At 43.5% G+C, this 19,660-nt stretch overlaps 1 protein-coding gene across 5 annotated transcripts in view; it reads left to right on the forward strand.

Annotated features, from left to right (window-relative positions):
* The window catches only part of LOC119545836, a 48,757-nt gene extending 30,272 nt beyond the window's left edge, over nucleotides 1-18,485 (forward strand). Inside the window, exons 1-11 of one of the 5 annotated variants that reach the window (XM_037851790.1) lie at nucleotides 2,776-3,020; nucleotides 3,947-4,009; nucleotides 12,027-12,271; nucleotides 12,937-13,488; nucleotides 13,619-13,697; nucleotides 13,761-13,864; nucleotides 13,925-14,062; nucleotides 14,130-14,354; nucleotides 14,916-15,122; nucleotides 15,178-15,388; nucleotides 15,453-18,485. In XM_037851790.1, the coding sequence (XP_037707718.1) occupies nucleotides 4,002-4,009; nucleotides 12,027-12,271; nucleotides 12,937-13,488; nucleotides 13,619-13,697; nucleotides 13,761-13,864; nucleotides 13,925-14,062; nucleotides 14,130-14,354; nucleotides 14,916-15,122; nucleotides 15,178-15,388; nucleotides 15,453-17,931 (4,248 nt within the window). In that variant the 5' untranslated portion in view covers nucleotides 2,776-3,020; nucleotides 3,947-4,001 and the 3' untranslated portion in view covers nucleotides 17,932-18,485. Of the gene's footprint in view, nucleotides 1-186; nucleotides 219-376; nucleotides 769-2,775; nucleotides 3,021-3,946; nucleotides 4,010-10,268; nucleotides 10,948-12,026; nucleotides 12,272-12,936; nucleotides 13,489-13,618; nucleotides 13,698-13,760; nucleotides 13,865-13,924; nucleotides 14,063-14,129; nucleotides 14,355-14,915; nucleotides 15,123-15,177; nucleotides 15,389-15,452 lie in introns of those variants that run through there. The other 4 variants (XM_037851793.1, XM_037851792.1, XM_037851794.1 and 1 more) reach the window with 4 other exon arrangements.
* Nucleotides 18,486-19,660: the final 1,175 nt, after the last annotated feature.

The following is a 19,660-nucleotide window of genomic DNA, read 5'->3' on the forward strand; positions in this document are numbered from 1 at the left end:
TTTTATTAAATAAGTTAATTTTTTTTAGCAAGTATAATTTTTTACGTGTACCTGCACAGCAGTGGCGACACTTGTACCGCTGCCCCGGCAAACGGGCGGCTTTCTCCTCTTGGCCTGGCCATAAAAAACGGTCACATTATGGCAAACTAGGCCGGCCAGTGACCGCAGCGGCACTTAATGGTCTGCGGGCAGCTCATTAAAATGTCAGACAGCGTGAAGTAATTACGATACTCTGCAAGTTTGCACTTGTTAGAGGGATACCCATCCCAGTGCCCACCCCCGCAGGAATCCCCACCAGAATCCATTGAGTTGCTCATCGTGTTTCATGACTTTGGTTTATGTGTTTCCTTTTTTTCCCTTTCCTTCTTTGTTGCAGGCGCAAGGACAGCAGTGCTCTTCAGCGCTCGGCCAGCATCGACTCCTTTGCCGAGATTGTGTTTAGTGAGTCGCCACGCCCCTCGCTGGCCGTCACTGGACCAGGTGGCACCTCCTCCTCCGGCGGCCCCTCGCCATTCAGCAAACGTCCTTCGGCCAGCAGCCTGTACTCCACCTCGACGTCCAGCTCCTTCGGTTCGCAGGCGCAGGCCCAGCTGAATGTCAATTATGGTGACTCGCCAGCCGGATCCGGATCGGCGGGTGGACCGGGCTCGGGTCACCATGGAGCTTCTGGTGGCGGCAACGGGGGCAGCAGTGCCAGCAGCAGCCGGCGGGAAAGCATGCTCAGCCCCTCCTCCACGCGCCGCTCCAAGCTGACCAGAATCATAAACGGTGAGTGCGGAAAATCGGATGCGGAATCCACAATATCTACTTTGTTGCTAGGCGATGCGTGCCATATTGTTGGTTGGCGTTGGGAACTATCTTTTGGTATTAGCTTACAACGCTTTACCCTTACAAACTCGTTTATTCTCCATGAATAACTCAAAATATTTACACTTTACATACATTCAACTTAAACAAAGGTTTCATATAAATCAATGATTAATAATCATTTCAAAACTCAAGTACTTATGTGTAACTTATCTTTATTTTAGTTAAAGCGGGTAATATTTGATGGTAAAACTCCCTGTATCCTAAGTGCTGAGACCCATAAGTGACCCATATCATTTCTAGGCACTCTATTTAATTGCCTCAGTTATGATCAATAATAAAAAACATGATTAGTAATGACAAATTATGAATCTATTTCGGAGTAATGAGATGGTTATAAATATAGATGCCTTTGTTCTTTGTGATGTACTTATCAAGGTATGAGAAATAAGTCCATATAATCATGTACGTTATATAAAAGAGGATAAAGTAATATTCAAAAAAAAAAAACGCTGAAAAATCGTGATTGCTATAATATACTATAGGAATTGACTATAGTAATGTACCTGACCCATCACTGTCTAGTTGGGAAGTGAACTTCCTGACCAGATGGGGAAATGGAAGTGGACGGAAAGAGCTCATCGTTCTAGTCATCGGTGGCTTATTTATTTCGCTGCAGCCTGCTGATTGAAATTCAAATGCGCACTTGAGTTTTCCGGATGGAAAGCCGGGCAGGCGCGGTATTAAATCGATTGCCACTTGGGCCAAGTGCTCGAAGCTCAAAGTCTAGGGGATTGGAAATCGCAGAGACAGGCGTATAAATCAGAAAATCAATTTAATGCAACGAACTTGAGAATCTGCACCAACTTTTGTTAAAGGTGAAACATTTAGCATAGCCGTCGATCAAAACAAACTTTTAAGGTCTTAAAACACCCAACAACATCTAAAGGTGAAAACTTGTGCTTTGGTGCTTCGTGGTTCAATCGGCTGGAATAGTTACTAGAGTAAAACCAAAAGTTGTTGAAAACGCTCAAGCGGCTTCCTTTTAACAAAACTTTAAGACCAAACTTTTGCTGGAAATCCACTTGAAAGCCTATCAGAGTAGAAGGAAAGACAGAAGAACCGGAACAAGTCTACGATTAAGACAAATCACAGTAAACTGTGAAGATTATTATTACATTTAGAAAAACAGTTAGGATTTCACTTTTTTCATCAGATTTATATAAAAGCACTAAAAGAAAATGTAATGTTAATTTTAAAACCATTGTATTTTGCATAACATTTTAATATTTTCAGTTTAAAAAGTGATAATTATAATGTGTTAATTTTTCCTGTGTAATTATATATGTAGTCTTCTCTGAGAAAATGCTTGCGATAAATAAATTAATAAAGCCGGGCTTCCCCTTCCAGCCTCCTCGCTGCGATAGCGCAAAGATCGACTTTCTGAGAGAGTGATCTATTCTCTCCCACACACTATCTGTCCCGCTTTATCGCTGCCCCCAGCAGAGGAGCTTCCAAGTTGCAACGCCACAGAGAGTGACGAACTTTCAGTGCTGGCAACTTGTCTTTAATCTCGCAGTCTTAATTTATTTATACAAAACAATTTAAACAAATTAAAAAAAAAGTTTAGAATTTAACTTGAACCTTAAATTATTCTAAATACAATGTTTTGTCAAAAAATAATTGAAATGTGAACAAAAAAGGATGGATTCAAAACCTTTTTCCAAACATTAAAAAATAGCTACACTAGCTATGTAGCTTTTTAATACCTTACCGCTAAATGTGGCCATTTCTTGGCAACACTGCGACTAACTGTGAAGCGCTGACCATTAACGCTAGCGTCGACGCCGACTGCGACTGCGACGCCAACGTCGGCAGACAACAACGGTAGTTCCCCACGATGCCGATCGCAGGCGCAACAACTAACTTCGTTTTCTCTCAGCGTTTTCATTCAACGATCGTCTTTTGAGCGGAGAGCGCACCTCGCGTCGGCGTCGCGAATAAGAAATCCCCTTTCGGTCGTTATTGTTTTGAAAAGCCAAGCGCTCCAATTGGTGAATCCGCATCCACTGGATGGATTATCTACTATTTCCTTGAAAGTGCTGAATAAGATCCCGAAATAGTGGCGAATTTGTGAAAATTGCGCAAATGAAAAAACGCGTCTCTTGGCATTTTGTTTCTGCTTCGCTTGCTGCGCCTGCGTGTGTGTGAGTGTACGTATACGCTGCTACCTGTTTGAGCCTGCCCTGTGTGAGTGTGGGACAGAGAGGCAGAGAGAGAAGGAAAAAGATCACCTTGTTGGTGTTACCTGCTTGAAAAAAAGAGAGAGCCAAAAAGAGAGTGTGTGTGCGTGCCGCTGCTTAAGAAGTGTCAAAAAACTAAAGGCGTCGCTTTCGTTTAAAAAAAGTAACGTAAAACCGAAAACAGCATTTAAAAAACACAGTAAATAGCCTCGGGGCAAAGAGAAATTCGTGGTGTGTATTTATTTGCAATGTTAATTAAATATTACGTGCCAATAAAAACTGCAATTTGCTGGAAGACAGTTGGGCTCTAACGGTAATTGGATTGCATGTCCAACTTTTGTGGGAGCCGCAACAACAATTGCTCCGGCGTAAGAAAGAGAGGGGGCAGCGAAAGTGAACTTTTGCTTTTGCGCCAGAGAGGGACGGGGAGAGAGAGGAGGGTGAGAGTAATTTACTCACGTGTCTATCAAACTGTCTCCCTGTTGATGCGTCTTCTTCTTCTTCACTGCACGCGCCCTCTCCCCCTCATTTTGATGCAACATAATTATGTACACAGAGCGAAAATTTGACTTCTCGTATCGATCAATTTGGTGAAAAAATCAGTGACATCTCCTATCTCGATAATAATAAATAAAATACAACAATAACAAATAACAAGTTATTATTATTTATGTAACTCTCGATGAATAATTATTTGTTTAAAATTAGCACAGCAATGTTGTCGAGTGTAGAATCCTCATTTAAAATGATAAACTCAACAACTTTATCAGCTTTTCTTTCTGTGTGCCCTACTCTCTCGCTCACACTCACACAGCCGTAAAAACTGCAACTGTAAAAAGCTTTTCGCAAGCCGACTGATCTTTGTTGTTGTCTCATTTGTTGTGTTGTTTTCACAGTCGACGTTTTCATTAAAGTGGTTTGTGCTGCAATTTTAAATACGCTCCCCGCACAATGAACAGGTAAGCTCACGCACACGTACATACTTCACCTTTAGCACACACACACACAACCCAAGAAGACACACACTTTTACACAAAGGCAGCCTCTTACTTTGTTGTTGTTTTCTGTGGGTGGGGGTTTGGGGGGGTGAAAATATGCAACGGCATGAAAAACTTGAACTATTGCAACATTTTTGCGTTGTCTTGGCTTTTGTTAACCAAGGTTTATTCACACCGCAGGAAAGTCAAAGTTGTCGGTGTCTGAAAAGGAAAATGTTTCATCTGTTAGTCGGGAAAAACCCCCGACCGTAAAAATAAAATCTCTTTTCTGCTTAGTTTTTCCTCGTTTTTCACTGCTTTTCCCAATGCACGTTGTGCCTTGCGGTTTGTTTACGAAGTGCAGTTTCTGCCGTTGACAGCCGCAATTTTGGCTCAGCACGCAATTTTCCTAGACCGCCAAGTTCCCATTTTCCACCCACTTTGAAGCCAATTCAAGCTGAAGTTCACGCTGACCATTAATATTTCAACGGTTGTATTTAGCCGTTGTTTCTATCTCGGTTCGTTTGGCAAAACAAACCCGTAAAGACCCGAACGTTTCCGCCCATAAAGTTCAACAGACGTATGCGCCTCTTATATTTCGGTTTTTCGTTTACCCATAAAATAATAAAAAATAGTGTACAACGAAAGTTGGTGGCTCTTAAGCATGGAAAAATAAGTTTTTCTAGGTCCTTTGCACAGAGGAAAATTTATTTAAAATATAATACATAGATGTAGCTGATACTTTATTCAAAAATTTGACTAATGATTATTCAAATTCCATTATTAAGATTTTAAATGTTATGTTATGATTACTAAAATGTAAATAATTTGTGTGTTCAAGTCAATGATGGTGTTTTAATCTCATATTATGTTCTGTTAGAAATAAATTTTTTCTTAAAAAGCATTTACTGAGAAAATGAATAACCGTTTGACAAAAAGTACATGTTGGGATAGCATTTTTCCATAGTGTAGCTAAGTTCTGCGATCCACAGTCACCTGAAAGAGGATTTTCGAGGGTTTGGGAAGGTGTACCGACCCGAAGCACTTAAGAACGCCCCTCAGGCCAAAGTTTGTGTTTGCGTTTTCTATTCTATTTTATTTTGAGTTGTGCACTTATTAAAAAGTTTTAAATGTTTGATTAAAAAAGAATTCATCGCAAAATTTGTTGTGGCACATTGCTGGCAACTTTTACCAATTCCTTAAGTTTGTTTACTTGTAGCCTTCCCCTGCTTCTACGTATTCCTCCACCCATCTTATAGTTATCGCATTTGTTGGTTTTGGCAGCTCAAAAACTTGCGCGGCTCATGGCTGAAAAGCAAACATAAGCAACAGAACAACAAGCCCAGGCGAAGATATCAGTTGTCGTCGATGTGTATTGTATAATATGTCTGCAGATAAGGTTTAGACTCCAAGCAAACCCTGTAGGTGTGTTCCCAATGATTAAGGTAGAATGTGTGATCCAAAGCGCTGGACACTGTTGGCCTTTTTGTAAAGTGAAAAGTGGGGGAATAGCGTGACTTGTTTGGTAACGAAATTTGAATAAGAACGGCTTTTATAGCGCTCGAGTTCGACAAACAAAAGGAAGCTCTGTGAGCAGTGAGCTGCCTAATTCGTCGTATGACAAGTTTCAATTTTCAAGCAGTTATGCATTTAGCAGTTTTCTACGGCGTTCATTCAATGGCTTCATTATAGCACCGGATCCAGAACGACCCCGCCCACGCCTGACTCATTGAGTTCCAAGAAACGCTAATTTATTGAATCTCTGCTTCTCTGCCTGTAATAGGAGCAACTCTTTAAAGGCCTTCGCATCGATTTTCGAATTTCGAATAACGCGACCAACGAGTCATGCAAATTGTTAAGCTAAAATGGTCTTCAGTCAGCGCCCTCCCCCCCTGAAATAACCCGGCTGACCTTAGTGGCTTCTCCAGTTACCTAAAGCTATGTCTATAGCTTTTCCCCCGTTTCATTTTCGACGGGCAGAGAGGGGCTGTTCTCATGGAAATCGCTTTACAAAGCAGATAAGCAAAGTGAAATCAATCAAAAGACTTTTATATCAAACAATATAAATGAAATGCTTGCCGTTGACGTTGTAGCTGTGATTCCGAACATATCTTCGACGGTTGAATTGAAGTTGCGTTTGTCACGTTTGTCAAAGAACGCAATGAGCACGTAGAACCCACACGGCGAGCCCCAATCCGAGGTCCCAATCCCAAAACACGGCAACCGGGCGGATATCCAGCGTTCGTAGATACAGATACACATAAGAGAATGCAAATGAATGGCTGTGGGCTATGGGATATGGGCGGTACATATGTCAAATGCTTTCTAGCTGCCGCAGAGAAAAACTTGTGCGACTTTTGAACTTAATGCCCTCAAAGGTCACACGAACAGGCATTGGGACACGCAATTGTGGTGGTGAGTGACCCAAATGTGTGGCCGGAGCTCGGAGCTGTCTTTCGGGGCAAACTTGGCTTACTAAGGAAATTGGCACAAAGCGAACAGTTCTAGGAAGTTCAAAAGAAACGCAATACCAATTTTTAGTAGGATTTCATAAAAAGTTGTAATAACCTAAAAAAGTCGGAGAAAAAGCATCTTCTGCTCGAAAATTGTATTGTTTTCACTTCTGTTCACAGTACGAAAGTTTTTTTAGGGTAATGTTTTTCTATTTTCAGATAATACAAGTAACAAAAGAGCAAGCTTAAAGGTCACCCCTTTTAACTGAATAACCCTCAAACATGTTAAAGTAAATACTGTGTTAAATCACAGTAGACTAAGGGACTTATAAAATTAGTGAGATAAAACTTCGTTGTTGATTTGGAAACTTTTTCCTGTGTGCGTATGTATATAAACCATGCTAATAGTGCATTCCCATCCCCGAACTGGGGTCTCATATCCCGCATAAACTTTTCAATTTGCGGGCCAGAAGTCTAAAATCCAAAAAAATATCAAACGCAAATACCGAGATCCCTTTATGCACGACAGATTTGCGCCTTGACCCTGCTCAGGAAGAAAAAAAAACAGAAGTCCCACAAAAAAAACCAGTCAGCGGCAAAAACTTTGTGCAAATCGCGCTGGATTTACATAATTTTAAATGCTGGCTTATTGGTTTGTGTTTGTTTCCACAGCGGATCAGGCGGAAGATGGCAGGGGAAAATGGGGCTGGCCAGGCCAGGAAGTTGGTCGAGTCCGAGTGACCCGGTCGAAACGTTTATTGCCATTTTGGCCTGGACTTTTTCTGTTGGCTTTTTGGCCAAGAGTGTGGGTTTTTTTTCTTTTCGCAGTTTTTTTTTTGTCTCTGTGATAGCGACGAGGGTCCAATTTGCATATCTGATTAATATGAATACATTAGTTTCGTGATTTGGCACAGTAAACCAATAGAATTAAATGCGTTGGCTGATTGCAGAGACAAAGGTCAAGTTAAAGCTCCGATTTCAGCCCGCCTGCCGCCGGAATGCCTTGGGGTTACTTAAATTCAATTAGCGTTTCCGCTGAACTCCTCATAATGCGATTTGCACTCGAAATCAGTGACATATAAAATATGCTTTTTGTTTGCGCCTGTCTGAGTTCTCCGCCTTTTTCGCCATTTCCATCGGGAGACTCCAGACCGAGGCAGACTTTATAACGTTCTCCGAGCAGCTTTTTATTGAGGAAGCGACAAATTTATTTAAATTAAGTCGAAAATGCTGGGTTGCTCGCTCGTTTGGTTGGCTGGATGCTTGGCAACTTGTCTGCCGCTCGTAAGTTTCCTAAATGTGTGGTAGATTTGACAATTATGACAGCGCAGAATGTAAGATTAATTCTGCATAATTTACGGGATTATCCGAAAGGGGTGTAGTTGTGCCAGTAAACCCCATTCTAGGGACTCCCTTGTCGTCCCTATTAAGTGGATTATGTTGTTCTGTGTACCCAGGGGGATTTGCGGAATTTGGTTGACCTCTATCTCGTCCTCCCATACCATCCCACTTCTCAAAATCTGTCGTCGAGAGAGCCTTTAGCTGTGATTTATGTTGGGCAATTTTGTGTGGCGTAGCTTCATAAATTTTATTATCCTGCAATTGCAAAACTGAGTGCCCAAAGCATTCTTTCTGCCTCGAGCCCCATCTTCAGAGTGATTTTTTTTGGCTACTGTCACTCTCTTTTTTCAAGTTTATGGGTCAGCAAATTTTATTTATTGCCAACCCTCAATTGGCTGTTTAGTTTGATTTGGAAGGGAAAAGCCAAACTCTCTGATATTATCAGTTAAAAAGCCCTAAGCAAATCGGCTTCGCCAGAGAGGACATTGTCAGTCATAATATTGTAACAGAAGTTGAATTTTTATTGAAGATGAAACAAAAAATACATACATTTTGGAAATCTGGAAATGACTTAATTTCTGAACATAGCTGCAGCAAAAATATACTCTTTAAATATAATAACATGTTGTCTTATGTACAAACCATAACGAGTATTTAGTCATCAAAACACTCATTTGAGTTTGGAACAAAGAAATTAATGTGAGAATTATCAGCACCCAAAACCCAATTATTTGAATGAAGAAAGAAATATGATTATAATTATTTTAAATAAATATACTTCAAGAATCATCTTTTCAAGACAAATAAACATAAATAACAAAGAAAACCAACAGATGCCAAAGGTATTAGTTTTCATTTCGTCGGTGAATCAATTGTTGATATGTTTACTAAGCCAGAGTTTAATCTAAACCAAAATCTGAGCCCGGCCTGACTCACCGCAACGCCCTTCGTCACTGACCTCGCGCAAACGTTTAATTATTAATAGACGATTTCGGAGACCCACTAATTCCCAGCATTTCCGAGGAGCTAAGTGGCTGTTGACAGGTGGACCAAAACCAGCGTGCGACACTCATCCACATGGGACAATGTCTAAAATTAGCAAACAAATGGAAGTCAAATAGAAAAACACACACGTAAATAAAGGCAATTTGAAAAATGAAACCAGTTTCGGTTCGATTGGGGGCACACTCTCTCAGAGTCTCGTTTTCGTTTTCGGGGTTCCAATTAGTTTTTCCATTTTACTGCCCTGGAGCATTTTGTAAGGTTAATCAGGGTCTGACTTTCGACGACGACGACTCCTAGACGCTACATAAATTTCATTTATTCCATTTGTCTTCATTGCCCGGGGCGACGACGACACCTATAGCAGCCGACGACAGACTTCGATAAATCAGGGCCAGGAATCGAAGGCAGCAGCCACAGGAGCTGCTGCAATCGTCCTCCAAGGACCCCGTCTGATTTGTTTTTGCTTTACGATGCCTGAAATACCCGATAATTGATTTTACAACATCCACTCTCACCATTATGCGAGTAAAACAAAAGCATCCTTGGCAATTTTTCGGGAACCGCGACTGCTTAGGCGAGTTTAAAAGCAGGTATATGCAAATGCGGTCCCGTCTAAAATTAAACCAAAAGCGCGAAGCCCAGTAAACAGGGATCAAGTAGATTGATATTTCCTGAAAATAACCTTTAAAGGGTAGGTAGCGCGCTCGAAATTCTGTGAGGGAGAGAAAGAGAATAATATGAGAGCTCATATAAAGAGAACAGCTACTTAAAAGTCCCTCTATAAAGGAAGTATTTTAAAACATAGCTAAGGGGACAACAATAGTTCAAGGACTGTTATAGTACATTTTTTTTAAGTGACCCCTAAACATTGTATTTTAGTTTGTAACATTTCGTATTTGTAGTAAAACGCAAAAGCTATGAGTCAAATCAATAATGTATGTGATCAATTTTGTGTTTATCTAATCTACTCTCATTGGATTTTTTGGAAAAATTTACTTGGTGATAACAGGGTTCAAGTAAGCAAAATTCTATTGTAATGTTTTTACGAGACTTAAAAAGTATTATAATGATTTAAGAATGAATGATACAATTTCTGGGTAAATACGGTGATTATGCTACTGAGGAATTCCTTCTTCAATGCTAGTACTCTGCCCTCTGCTGTACAGTAAGATATCAGGAGAGATAAATAAAAACAGGGAGAGTCTGCGATCCAGAGAGCCTGTGAGCAAGGTATTTGCTTCTGGAATCACGTCCCGAAACTGCTCTCAGTTCGAGTTTGAACCACGGGACGCGAACAACGGAAAATCCTGGCATTAAACCGATCGAATAAAGGAATATCTTGCCATACGATGGACATTCCTTTCCACAGAAACTAATTCAGGGGAAATATTATATTAAAAACCGGGAAAAGCATAGAAAAAGTGAACCAGTACGGGTGACCAATGGAGCGTCGCAAGGCTCTCAGTTCGTATGCCAAGCTGAAGGATCAGCAGGAGTCGGCGGCTGTGGCAGCAGATATAGTGACGCCGCAGAAGGACACTGAGAGCGGCGACTCGCTGCCCGCCCTGCGCCGCTCTCACTCCGTCCGCTCCTCCCTGCGGCGGCTAAAAAACAAGCTGCACAGTCCCGCCCTGCCGCTGCAGTCGCCCTTCAAGCTGCGCACCCAGCTGCACATGCGCAGCCGAAGCTCTCGAGGATCGGCCCTTTTGGACAAGAGCAAGGCGGCCAAGGCCCTTCGCATGCTGGGCGATCTGGATGCGGTGGCCGTTCTGACCACCAAGGTGAAGGGAAAGAACGAATTTGTGCCACTGAAAAGGGAGATGCACACGGATTCCTGTGACCTCGGCGAGCTGGGCATTGAACGGCTCATGTCCACATTGCCAGTGGGAGCAACTCTGCCTCGGAAGGCCTGCAAATTGCTCCAGATCCCCGAGAACTACTGCCGTCGGACAGATCGGGCGCCCAAAGCCACACTGGATTCGGATCTGGAGAAGACCTTGAGTGGTGAGGAATCCAGTTATGTGCTGGCGGATATCACTCGACATGCCCAGCAGGGCATCTATGGAACTACGCGCATGCGCACGGCCACCATTCGGAAGCCGATGCCCTACCTGAACAGTCGTAGGTGTCCTTTAAATCTTTGGAAGAACTAAGACGTGTGGTCGAAATGCAAATGATGGTTTCAGTTTTAAAGTATTAGTTTGATTAGGATGATAACGTTACTAATGTGTTTGATATTAGTGTAAATTTAGCCAAAATCGGTTTTATGAACTCAGGTAGCTGAAATACTTTTGTGACAAAAAGTAGTCCTACTTTAGAAAACAAACGAGTAATTTTCGTCAAACAAATCAATCCACAATGAAGAAACAGCTAAAAAAAATGGGTTCGAATGGATGTTGACTTCCTTTTACCAAAGCCGCTCGTCTACCTGAAATGTTTGTAGGTGCCCCTTAAAATCCTCTGGAAACATTAAAGTGGTGATAAAGTAGTTATTTCCTGTGGAGACCGAGTGAGATAAAAGTATTATCATAATACTATAAAGAACTGTTTTGAAAGAGGTTATGAAGCGGAACAAAAGACAAAATGTTGGTATCGCCAAAAGAAAATATGCAAGTTAAACCGTTTAAAGTACGTTGTATGCAAGCTTTACTCGTACACTTCCTTCTAGCCAATAAATGCCACATTTGGTGCCAACTTGGAAAGCGACTTAGAAAGTGATTCAGTGGGAGTTTATGTATATCTAAGTTATGTTTTGATGTCTTTGTTTGTGTTTTGCCCAACTCTTTATTGCACATCCATCAAGTTGTGATTTGGGATTTTTACTGCCCCATCAAGTAGGTCAATGAACTATTCCAAATGGTATGTGTCACACACCAGGGAAAGGCAGCTGTGGGTCTATCTCAAGGGTAGGGTTTCCCAGGCCCGATATTTTCGTGCTTTATCATTACATCACAAAGCGATTTTTCTTAGTAACTCGTTTGCATTTGTCTTTGCCATGCATACCCATTTGTTTACCACCATCAGCGAAACCCGTAAAACGGGTGGGAGATTTGAGATGAGGATGAATATTCATTTCACAAGAGTGTGCATAAACACGTAGATACGGGGTATATAGAGTATAGGCTGCACACATGTGAAGACAGTAAAAACTGGCTTAAACCATGGCCAAATCGGGTCGTTAATGTTGTGTGCTCTTGCAGATGCTACCACAGCGATAGCACCAAAGTCCCCAATATGCCGCAGAAGCTCCCGATGAGCAGTTGTCTGCGTTCTCCGGCGGTCTTCGTCCGCCAGAAATCGTTTCACACGCTCAACGAGCTGACCAGGTTCTGTCAATTGAAAGTCTCCCCACATCGGGGAGGTGCCACCACCACGACATCATCATCATCATCATCGCCAGCAGCGGTGCAACAGCAACGTCGCCACAGCCACTATGCCATCGATGGTAAGAGATCGGTAGTTCTCTGGCTGCCCTTAACCCGTATACAATGTATATACATAGAGGAGAAGCCCCCATGAGGGGTAATTAAAAAACAGAGCCACACCATATCATCATAAATGCTCGCTCACTCAACAACCCACATATATATCCGCTATAAGGCAGCGAATTAAAGTCAATTGGAGGAAAATTGGTGGGTGGCTGGCTTCGTTGACTGGTGGGTGGGTGGGTTGGTTGGAGGGATTCGTTAATTCGTATTCGGGTCCAGGTGGGTTGGCTGCTTCACGGAGACCTCACTTAACACACTCCACTCACGCTCTAAAACAAAACACACATACTTGGCTTGCGCATAATTAATTTAATTGGCTTTGGTCATCGGTAAAACAGCAACGGCATTCCCAAACTGCATCGAATAATAGCCGCGATGAATAGAGGGGAGAATGGCATTAATGTTTAATATTTAATTAATTGCAAGCAGAAACGACAATTATTGTAATTAAATTACATTTCCACTCACATAAAACGTGGTGCTCCTGGTCATTTGCCATTTGTAAATATTTGCATACACACATCTGCGTTTAATTTCTATTTATCCCTTTATTTGCTTTTCATTTTTGCATTTCATTTGATATCCTTTATTTATTTTTATTTATTCTACACAAATCACATAGACAACATATTGCCACAAGATAAACGTGACGGGGATACCGATAGTGTCAGGCTGCGGGAGAAGGCGGTATATCCGAGTGCCGGCAATAACAACCAGGACAACTACCCCACCTACTATCCGGCTCCATTGCTGTCCACCAGTCGGTGGTCGGAGCAGCTGACGCAGCATGCGACGGTAGCCAAGATACGGACAGCCATCTCCTGTCACTCGCAGGATCTCAAGGAAATGGAATTCCTTTTGCCCCACGCGCGAACCGACTCGCAATCCAATTCCCAATCCCAACTGTGCATCTCGAGGCACTCGCAGCCCAAGAATGCCAAGCTACGGGATGATCACGATGAGACGGGTTCCTCCGAATTGGACTCACCTCCGCTGGGCGATGAGAATGCCTCGGCGAATGGCCAACTTTCGGTGCACAGGCAGCCGGTACAGCTGCGCAGTAAAATCCCAGGGAATACCCCACATCCGCGGGCCAGCAAAATGTCCAAAAAACAGCTGAAGTTGGCCCAGGCCCAGCTGGACAAGCTGACGCAGAGCAATCAGCATTTGATTGGTAGGATTTATAGATACCAATACCTGGCACGCATCGCCACCATCTCTTATCTTTAAAAAAACTAACTATTTAAACCTAAAAAGGTTTTCCTCAGACCACTTATTTGGTTTTATACTTCATTTATTCACAGCTCTGTTTTCGGCGGTGGAGCATGGTCATCTGGACAAGGCCAGAACTATCCTAGAGTCCACCGACGTCGATGTGAATAGGTTAGTTTTACTACTTCTCATTCGATCTAAATATATTCTCATAAATATATATAATTATTCCAGCATCAATAACGACGGACTATCTGCTCTGGACTTGGCGGTTCTCAGCAATAATCGCTCCATGACCAGGATGCTGCTCCAGCATGGCGCTATGGAGGGCTCTCAATGTAAGTGGCTTCTGGTTTCTCGTTCGACTGCTCTTTTCATCGATCAATCTCAATCCCCAGTTTCCGTGGACACCATTGGCACAAAGCTGAACGGCCTGCTCAAGGACGCCGAGTCGCGGATTCACGATCTGAGTGGTCCGGAGGGTCTGTGTCCGCCTATGTTTGCATCGCGTCCATCCATCTCGAGCATCATAATTGGTGAGTGGTGCCCATCGAGTCAATTTAAAGGGTGCACTTAATCAGAATCTGAATTCATTCCCGGCAGGCAATTCAAGCGCTTCGGTTACCGGATGCACGGGCAGCGAGGTGGAGAAACAGATCGGCATCTGGGAGCGGCGGGTGAAGGGATTGCGCCGCTTGCAGCTCGGCTGGGATCAGGCCAGGCCACCAGATGCACCCGCCTCCGTGGTCGTCGACGTCACCGGGGACAACTCCATCAGCGTCCAAATCCTAGAGCCCTTCGAGGGGGCCATTGGCACGAAATTCAAAGGTAAGCCGCAGGAACGTCAAGTGGCAAGTCGGCTGTTCATGGGAATGGGACATGGGACTGTGGTTAGGCCATCATGCTGCGGTTAAGAAGTGGTTCTTGATTCAATTCGCGCTGTTTGTCGGACTAAACCCTTCTTGTTTGAAATTTCTCTCTTACGGTTTAATAAATATTAGCTTGGTTCACTTTGAAAATGATAAGTATTGAGAATTTATAAATGATAACTTGAACTAGCGTTGAAATTTATTATGGTGTTATGTAAAAATTGTGTAACCATATAATCGGACTTTTAAATCTTACTTTTAAACGCATAAATCTGAATATAATGTTTTCAATTAATCTAGACTAGACCTTACTGCTCTAGATTTGAAAAAACTTCAAATATTTGTTGTGTTATAATATAAAACCATTGCCTGATGTAAAGATATCAGCAAGAATTTCTAATTCTATAAAAAATAAAGCCCCTGCAAATTATTTAAATTATTCTTTCAAAATTTTTTTAATACATTTGTTTTATACTTAGGCAGACCTATTAGATCGAAAACTAACTTTAAATATTTTCAGTTCAATGGTCAACCCGTGCGGATTTCAACAACGTTGTGGGCGAGAGTGAGTTGCTGGAGTGGATCAGCTTTCATGGCACGATGGGTGCCCAGTGCCACATAGCGGGCCTCACCCAGGGTCGTCGCTATTTCCTGAGAGCCTCCTGCGGAAATGTCAAAGGATGGGGAGCCTATCGAACATCGGTGCCAGCTAGTGTGGTGCCCTCAAGTGAGTTCAAATTATTGTTTTCACTAAACCCTTTAAACAAAATTCTCTTTAACAGCTTGGAGGGATTTGGACAATCGGGAGGATCGATTTGTGGGTCGCCACCGTATCCTGGACAATCTGTTTACCGCCGTGCGGTTGGCCAGACCCTCCGACGTCTCTGAACTGACCTTGGATCCCGCGAGCGCCCAACGGCGCAATCCTAAAAAGAAGACCACCATCAAGCAGTTGTTCTCGGTCACCTCCAAGTTTCAAAAGACGCTAAGACGGTAAAATATAATGGGTTTGCTAGATAATATTGGATATTAATTATTTTCCTTCTACGAAAAACAGCGGTATTTACTTCTCTTGTATAATCCACTGTGATGACAAAGTGCTGGTCACCAGCGAAGACTTTCCGCCGGTCATCGAGGTGGATGAATCCTATCCCAGTGCCCTGCACATGGACTACTACTGGCTGATGAAGGTGGCCTGCACCTGGGAGGATGTGAAGTCCCTACGTTCGGATATGGAGCGCAATCTCACCTCTGCCGTTCACTTCCGCACCAAGCTTCTGTCGGCCGTCTGCCAGATGCAATCAGCGCTGGGCATCACGGACTTGGGTCAGCTTTACTATAAGCCACTGCGGGATGCCCAGGGCACCGTGGTGCTGACCTGTGTGCAATCGGTGAAGAGCCAGAAGGCCGTCTCCATCTTAAACTCCCGATGGCTGCCGGTCAGCAAGCTGCAGAAGAAGCTAGGTGCTCTGCACGAGGATTACACAATCAACGAGCTGCTCATCTCCTCCATTGGCGATCAATTGCACTACCAACAGGCGGCACTACAGAGATTAGAGCCGGGACTCTACCTGGGCTACCTAAAGATGCAATGCTCCATGGACCAAATCCAGGTGGTGGTCCCCGTGAAAACACCGAATGTCCTGCCCCACTGCAAGGTGCGCGAGAACAGTCACATCACCGCCGAGGAGTGGCAGGTGCTCCACCGATGCAGTAGCGATCCTCTACGCCTGCCTCTGGACTTCAGCTCTCAAGGAGTTGACTCAGCTTCCGGAGGAACAGCGACCACAGAGGTTCAGCGGTTATTTTTGTACGATCTCACTAATGCAATGCACAAACTGTTCGCCTGTATGAACATCAAGGACGCCGAGGCAACCACCCACCGCCTGTACGATGTGGAGGTTATTGAGCACAGTCCGGACACTAGTTTCCTGGTGGTCTGCCCATCCGCTGAATCCTCGTGTGCAGTGCCCGGCCAATCTGAGTTACTGCTCCAGAGAGATGATTTGGCCAGCTTAAGTATCCAGGCCTTTGAGATGATTCACCTGCGAACCTATCAGCCGGCCATCATTCAGAAATACGCCCGTTTATCCTGCATCCTTGAACTGGACACAGCTCTGGCTACGCATTCGCTCCGGGAGGCTTTCTCCAGCAGCGAGCTACAGGCGGCCAAGGAGCGTTTGGCCACGCTGCAGGAGCTCAGTGCAAGCCTAACTATTGTGTGGAAAAGTGTTCGCTGGCTAATGGATGTGGTGGCCTATGCGCGAAACAAAAATGCCCAACCCTCGCTGGCAATGCGAGAAATCCTGGACTTTTCCCAGCAGCGACAGGATGAGTCGGTGGCGACATCGACGGCGGGATCCGCTAGCAAACAGCTTCTACAGCTGCCCATCCGCGAAAGCAAGTTCTCTAAGACGGGCCAGGGGAGAGGCAGTTGGCCAGGTCCAGGAGCCAACGAAGATCCCACGCAGCGCAAGCCGGAGCACTCCAAATCGGAGCAGAACCTGGAATTGAGTGTTATTACTCCAGTGGAACCTGCCAGCAACCAAGTTCCTATACCCCAGCAGGCTCAACAGCAGCAACAACTGCAGCAACAGCAACATCTACAAGTGTCCACCACCAGCGAATATGCCGGTTCCATTTGCTCGGAAGTATCCTTCCGAAAGAATAGTGGCGACTCCATGAGCTCCACCTACACGTCTCGTAGCTTCTACTCCGCTGTGGACTCATCTTCGGATGGAAATAGCACGAACAGTGTGTTTGCCATTCCACCTTCGCGTTCCGATGACACCCTGGCGGATGCACTGCGTCACTCGCAGGCGGTGGCTGCCCAACGCAAGCGAACCAGCTCCAACATCGGTCCCCAAACTAATCCTCTCATCACGGTGCACAGTTCCAGCTCGGCTCCCTACCTGGCTGGATCTAGCGTATCCTTGCGAAGCGGTAACGGAGCCTTCGCCACGGATTTGGAACACAAACCACTAAAACCAGCGACAAAGGCATCCTCCAGTGCCAACCTTCGCGAGGGTGGACCCTACTTGAAAAGCACTCTAGCAGAGCTAAGAGCAGTGGGAGGCGAGGAGCCGGTGGCCAGTACATCGAAAGCTTCTTCAATGAAGAGCTTGTCGCGGCAGAGTAGCGAAGAGGACTCCGCCAGTTGTTCCAGCCTCAACGCAGAACAGGCACCGGGGATTATTCAAGTGTACACCGCCTACAATACGGGATTGGCCAGTGGGACCAGCCTGAAGCTTCACGTGACACCCAAGACGACAGCCCGTGAAGTGATCAACCTGGTGGTGAAGCAACTCAACATGGCCGTCGTGCTCAAGGGAAACAATGGGCCCATCTACGGACCCGAGACGCTGGAGAACTTTTGCCTGGTTGCGGTGATTGGAGCACGGGAACGCTGCCTGCGAGATGACTTCAAGCCGTTGCAATTGCAGAATCCCTGGAAAAAGGGGCGACTGTACGTCCGCCAGAAGCATGAGCTGCTGGCGGCCATCGAGCACTCCAACAGGAAATCGCATTTGATCTGAACAACCGGAAGAAAACTCACTGGAATTGGAGAACTATCGAAAGAGTGAAGCTTTTATATGGTCGGTGGTGACAATGAGATCTCTAGAGATTTAAAAACTTAAGATTTACGTGCCGATACTCGGCAAATAACTCATTTACCACACACATTGTTTCTGAAACTTCAGAGATTTATCTGAAATCCGGAATTTTCGTATCATTCGTCCCGGGTCCTGTAAATTATGTTGTGTTTTAGATTTTGGGTTCCTCCAATCACAAATCCCACCCTCTTCAGGGCAATGATCGTTGACCAATTCCCGAATTAGACTGAATTACTTATGTATGCTGCAATGGCAAACTGATGAAATTGTATTTGAAATGGTATTATATTTTGAGTAGTTATACATTCTACATTACCCAAACAAACACACACACGAATCGGACTAAGCAAAAACAAATTGTTGTTAGTTGTTCTAGGGTATACAAGGTTACGCCCGTACATAAGTAGTATGTATGTTATATAAATATTATGCGTGCATCAATGTATTTTATTGTATGTATTTTGTAGTTTAGTAAACAAATGTTTTGATTGTATTTTTGTGGCATTTTTAGGGGCACATTTTTTGATCTAAATGTTAAACCGGTAAATACGGAACACAAAACCAAACCAAATCGATGGCGATACTCAAAGAACAGATGTCAATATGCATTTTAAGTGTCACTCTTGATGTCTTTGATGTGTGTGTGTTCTTAAATATTGCAATTCCATTGGATTAAACAAATAATTTAGCTGTAATCAATTGCTTAGTATGTAAACAAAAAATCACCGCAACACAAATGATAACGAAAACGGAGAATATTTTTTAAAAATATATTGGCACAACTGAATGTTGAAAATGAAAATAATAGGCAACTGCAAATCGAAATTAAAACGTTTGTATTTATTAATTGTAGCAATGATATCTCGAAGTCCGACCCAATCTACTCCACACAGCAATTGGCTCGACGAGCTCTCTATACACTTGATAATCCTATTCCCTATTTCCACAATCTACTCAACTGTTGGCCCACTTAGAACCCATACTATTAACGTGGCTATCTCAATGTGCAAAGCCGTATGTGTCTATAAATAACTACTCTGTTCTGTACTCTCTCAATAGGAAATACCATAAGTAAATTAGAGGAAGTTCTTCAAATACGCGTATTTGTTGTAAACCGGTAGACAAAGAAACAGTTTCATTGTCAAGCTCATGATGTCCCAATTAAAGTTTATTTCCATTGGACGACAATGTCGAATTTAGATTGGAGTCGCAGGTCGTGAAAAGTATACATTTTGAATCTTATGAGAAACTAGACGAGAACACTTACTTTAAAAGAATGTGCAACACAGAGTCCATAACAAAGATATCGAACTATTTAAGATGTCTACGACCAACAGACGATTTTTGTACGTTTTATTTCTTGGTTTTGAGATGGCGATAAAGACGGTTTTGATACATTTTTACTCTATGGTTTACCAGTCCTAGGGCTCGACAAACAGCAACGAACGTAGCTAAGTTTTGACCACAGAAAATACCCAATAAAATATAAACCCCCCTTGCGTTCACAGCCCGGTTTCAGATTTGCCTCAATTCGAATTTTGAATGGTCCCCAGAATGGTCGAACGAACAACGAATGTAAACAAGTTACGAATCCAAACTGAGTGGCCAGTTTCAGTTTGTTAATTCGGAATGCCAATTAAACGATTTCAAT

This window comes from Drosophila subpulchrella, chromosome 3R (assembly GCF_014743375.2).
Source record: "Drosophila subpulchrella strain 33 F10 #4 breed RU33 chromosome 3R, RU_Dsub_v1.1 Primary Assembly, whole genome shotgun sequence".
Lineage (NCBI taxonomy): Eukaryota > Metazoa > Arthropoda > Insecta > Diptera > Drosophilidae > Drosophila > Drosophila subpulchrella.